The 4,543-nt window shown below is 48.6% G+C and overlaps 1 protein-coding gene across 3 annotated transcripts in view; it reads left to right on the top strand.

Annotated features, from left to right (window-relative positions):
- Positions 1–4,543, top strand: part of Runx1 (RUNX family transcription factor 1) — a 240,061-nt gene that overhangs the window by 168,667 nt on the left and 66,851 nt on the right. For all 3 annotated transcript variants that reach the window (XM_031364449.1, XM_031364448.1, XM_031364447.1), the window contains one exon: positions 2,441–2,545. In XM_031364449.1, coding sequence (XP_031220309.1) covers positions 2,441–2,545 — 105 coding nt within the window. The remainder of the gene's footprint in view (positions 1–2,440; positions 2,546–4,543) is intronic.

Genomic DNA, 4,543 nt, shown 5'->3' with positions numbered 1-4,543 from the left:
CATGCACGCACACACACACACACACACACACACACACACACACACCAAGGCCAGCTCAGGACCAAGCTATGTACCTATCAGCCGCTGGTGTCTTCAAGGTCTTTTCTCATTTCTCGCCTGGCTTTACAATCTTCTGTTGCTCCCAGCCTCTTCCTGTTCTCCTTTCTCACTTCTGAGGAATGCTAGGCTTTGGAGAAATGGTCCCTGCCCTCAGGCAGATTAAGCTTGGACCATCACAAATGCTGTCAAAGCAGAAGGCCTAATTAATGAAGGTGAAAAGTGATTTATGGGGCCAATCAGAACTACTCACAGCAAACCCTTCCTCAGGGAAGGTCACTGGGAAACAGGTCAGCGGTCAACTAGCTTTGAAGATGGCAAGACTTGAAGAGTGACTGGGTGGCTGGAGAAGTGGTGGCGAGCACAGAAAGCCCAGAGTTACAAAGTGTTAGCTAAAGAGCTGAGCTCATGAGCTGCAGAAACAAGGCAGGGTTCTAGGGAGAAAATTCTGGAAACTGGCTCTAGGATTCCATGTTGATGATACAAGGGCTCACCCATCATGGGTGCTCACTGAGAAAAGAAGGCCCATTGTGAGGTCTGCAGGATGCCTACCTTAACAGCAGCAGGCCCTTCACACGGTGGAAGGCTACAGAGAACGATGAGCAGTTCCCTCAGGTTACACAGCAGCACATTATTCTCAACATGGCCACCCTCAGCTTCTGCAGACCATCCCTTCAAGTCTGCTAGATGCTAAGGTAAAAAACCATATGGAATATCTCCTGATGATGTATCTGCAGGTGTCTGATGCAAGTGCCCAGAGCCTTCTTCTAGGGGAGAGGGGATTCAGGTACAAAGTCTCTTGGGCCATAGAACCCCAGTCTCCAGAAATCACTCCTGTCTGGTTCACTGGGCCTCTCAAGATGCAAAACAGACCTCCTCCCCAGCCTTGCCTGACACTACTGTTCCCTTTGGCCTGGACTTTAGCAGACAGACTTCAGATGCTCAGGGATCTTTTGGGAACAGCTCTCTCGATCGGGAGTGCTGCTCCCTGCTCACTGTGGTTATAGGTTGTATTCTCAGGAAACTTCTCAGTGGCCCTCATCTATGTTAAAGCATGTCCGCTGGAAGTGGTATGTTCTTCTAAGGAGGGTATATAGGTAGAAGGCTTACTATTACACCTGGACAAATACAGGCATTCCATACAGAGCTCTGAGACGGGGGGGGGGGGGGGGGGGGGGAGCACTGTGTGCTCTTGGACACCACAAGCGGACGCTATTATAGTGCTTTACTTCATTTATCTTTCTTTCGGGCCCAAATGGTAGAAATTTGAAAAAATTGCCTATACCAATTTATAGGCAAGAACATTGAGCCTGAACAAGAACACAGAGAAGTCTAATCTAGTGGCTTGTTGGGTCAAGCATAGGGAATTTAAACCCAGAACCCATCCCCTGAAGCCAAGAGACCAAGAAGCGATATACTTGATTTAACTTGAAGCTGACCTTTTGCAGAGTCATGTAGAATGTTTACAGAGAGAGCCAGGTGCACTTTTATATGAGCAATTCATCTGAGTCTCGGTCGGCCTGCTACATGTGTGTCCTATCTATGTCCTTTGCTCTGTCCTGTCCCATCCATGGTTTTGTAACATCTAGTCATCCGGTATTTTTAAATAGTATTTAATGTCAATCATCAATTTCTAGTAGGTACTTAGAAACTCAGTATTTGTTGATTTGGTTGGCATGCTCATTTGTTTTGAGACAGGGACTCATGCAGCCCAGGCTAACCTCAAACTCACTGCATAGCTGAGGATGACTTTGAACTTCTGATCCTCCTGCCTCCATTATCTGAATGCTGGGATTACAGGTGTGCAACCTTGTGCCCAGTTTACCCAATGCTGGCATAGAGCCTTGGGCTTCATACTTGCTAGACTACCACCCTAACCACTGAGCTACCCCTGACCCGGGATCTTCTCTAATCCTCAGAAGTACAGAGTAAAGAGAGAAATGTGTGGGTGGTGCCCTTTCTTCTTCTCTTGCCTGGATTTTACAAATAGGCAGGGAAGACAGAGAGAGGGTAGGAATGGATGGCTATGAGTCCCAGTTGGCAATTCCCAAAGTCCTGGTGTGGAAGTAAATTCGGATCTCCAAGATCTTGTTGGTAATTAATGATTGACTTATAGCTATATGACTATGCAGTATGCCCCACCTGGTAACTCATTGTGTATATTACAGATCAGAAACAACTGGTGAACCCACTGTGTGCATTACATGGTGAACCCACTGTGTGCATTCCAGATTGGAAACAAAGCCTAGGAGTACCAGGAGAACAAGTCCTCCTGCCCCAGTTCTGTCACCTTTCCAGTTTGTGGGCTGGACAGCATAGACTGACCCAGCAGGGAGATGCTCACACCAGCCCTGATACGATCTATCCTGTTTTGTCTCCACAGGCAAGAGCTTCACTCTGACCATCACTGTCTTTACAAACCCACCACAAGTTGCCACCTACCACAGAGCCATCAAAATCACAGTGGACGGCCCCCGAGAACCCCGAAGTAAGTGAGCCCCCTCGGGGCTGGTGTACACAAAGACCCACCAGGTCTCACAATGTATTTGTGGCTTCAGCCTCTCTCCTGAAGGGATGTCAGGCCTCTGAAGACAGAAGTTTCCATGTCAACTCTGTCACCTCTCAAATGTTGTTTCTGTGTTCTGGGTTCTTTCTAAAGCGTTCTTTGTCTTAGACGTCAAAGGGAAATTAGGCCAACTCACATGAGTTAAGAACAGTTGGAGTTTTTCTGAGGCAAGGAGTAGACCCTCACATACACAGCAAAGTTCAGTGTGATCAGACACAAGCAATGGATAGATGATTGGCCAAGTATGGGATGTGACAACGAAGATCTGAAGGTCTCAGTGGACCAGAAGAGGCAGCTTATCATCCACGATTGTGTTAATTTGTTAAGGCCAGATATGAAATCTGTGAAAATAATCCTTCCCTTGAACGGATCTCATTCTAGGATTGTTTAAAATAAAGTCTGTGCCAGGAGAAGAGCACTGGGGGAACCAGTAACTAGAAAGATGGCCTCAAAAAACCCTCCTGTGAGGAGAGTGTTTAAAAAGGAGTGGGGTTGTTTAGTCTGAAGGAAAGATGTCTTCAGAGTGACTTAAGAACTATCTTTGAGTAAACACAGGAGTGACACTCTTCCCGGGCCACACCCCAGCCCAGGAGCTGCAGCTGGGCTCCAGTTCCAAGTCTGTAGGCAGATGAGTCCTGGAACGCACAGCAGCTCGCCTCCAAACCATGCCAGGTGCCCCTGGGAATGATACCCTCAGAGGCTGGGATGTGAAAACGTGGGGTCCCTCCTGTCCCCAGAAGCTATGATGCAGAGAGGTTAGTTGGTAAGAATCCAGCTGCAGAGAACAGGAGTCCTAGAAGACAATGAGAAGAACTTTCAGCCCCTGGAAATCTCAGAGCCTCCCAGAACCCTAGTTTCCTGTACAAAATGTACGTACTGGTGACAGCATCGTTGTAAAACTTCACTAGATGATGTCATGTGCCTGGTGCAGGGCATGAGCTTATGAAGTGTCAGGGATCCCCTATGGAGCTTCCTTGCCTCATCTCCTCCAAGTGACCTTTCAAGTCTGGTAGCTCCATCGAGTCTCTGTAATAGTTTCCTGAAGTGTAAGCCTCAGCAGGCAGCCTTGACCACACAGGCAGCTCATCTGGATTCTCCATGGCTATCCAGTGGTCACTGTGGTCACGGCAGCCCCTCCTGCAGCCATGGCCATGACTTCTCATATCTGGACTACCTTTGGATACCTCTCTGTCTCCATTTTCCCAATTTCCCTGAAGCAGTAACATAGAGAAAGCACCCACAGTCACCAGACATAATGCCATGGGGCATTCACACTGGCTGCCCTTCCCTCCCCTTGCTGTGCTTGGCAACTCCCTCCACTCTGCCCTCCTTGCTCCCATTTCACTCCCTACCAGAACCTGTTCAGCTTTTTCTCTTTAACCTCTTTGAGATTTCCCAGCTGTGATCAGGTTCGGGGACCTCTGGGACTTGTGCTGGATAACAGGGCCTGCTTCTTTGGAGTATGAGCAGCAGGCCAGGGTCCTCACACAGCCCAGGAAGCCTCTTAGCACTCCCTGGGTTTCCAGAGTCGACACTCTGGGCACTGAGGAGAAGGAGGACTTCTCTAAGCATGACAGACTACCCAAGGGTCATGGCCCGGTGCGCGGGACTGGAGAGGGAGCAAGCAAGTGATGAGCTAGAGCAGAGCCAGGGAAAGGGGCAAGGGTTAGGAAGGCTGGGGCTGCGGCTAGCCGTGCTCCTAGGGTGGCTCCTCCTAGGGTGGCTCGTGCTCGTAGGGTGTCCATGGCTCTCTAAAGCAGCTGCTGCCTCCAGCACAGATTACACAATGCTGCGCATTAGAAAACAACTTAAAATGAGCACGAATGATAAGCCTTCTATTTTCCTTATCCTTTCATACCTAAGAAAGGCAGGTTTTTACTTTGTGTGGGTTTTTGGTTTTTTGGTTTGTTTTTTTTTTTT

This window comes from Mastomys coucha, unplaced genomic scaffold, assembly GCF_008632895.1.
Source record: "Mastomys coucha isolate ucsf_1 unplaced genomic scaffold, UCSF_Mcou_1 pScaffold12, whole genome shotgun sequence".
In the NCBI taxonomy this organism is placed as follows: domain Eukaryota; kingdom Metazoa; phylum Chordata; class Mammalia; order Rodentia; family Muridae; genus Mastomys; species Mastomys coucha.
Note: the sequence above shows the minus strand (reverse complement) of the source record. Positions and strands in the feature narration are given on the sequence as shown.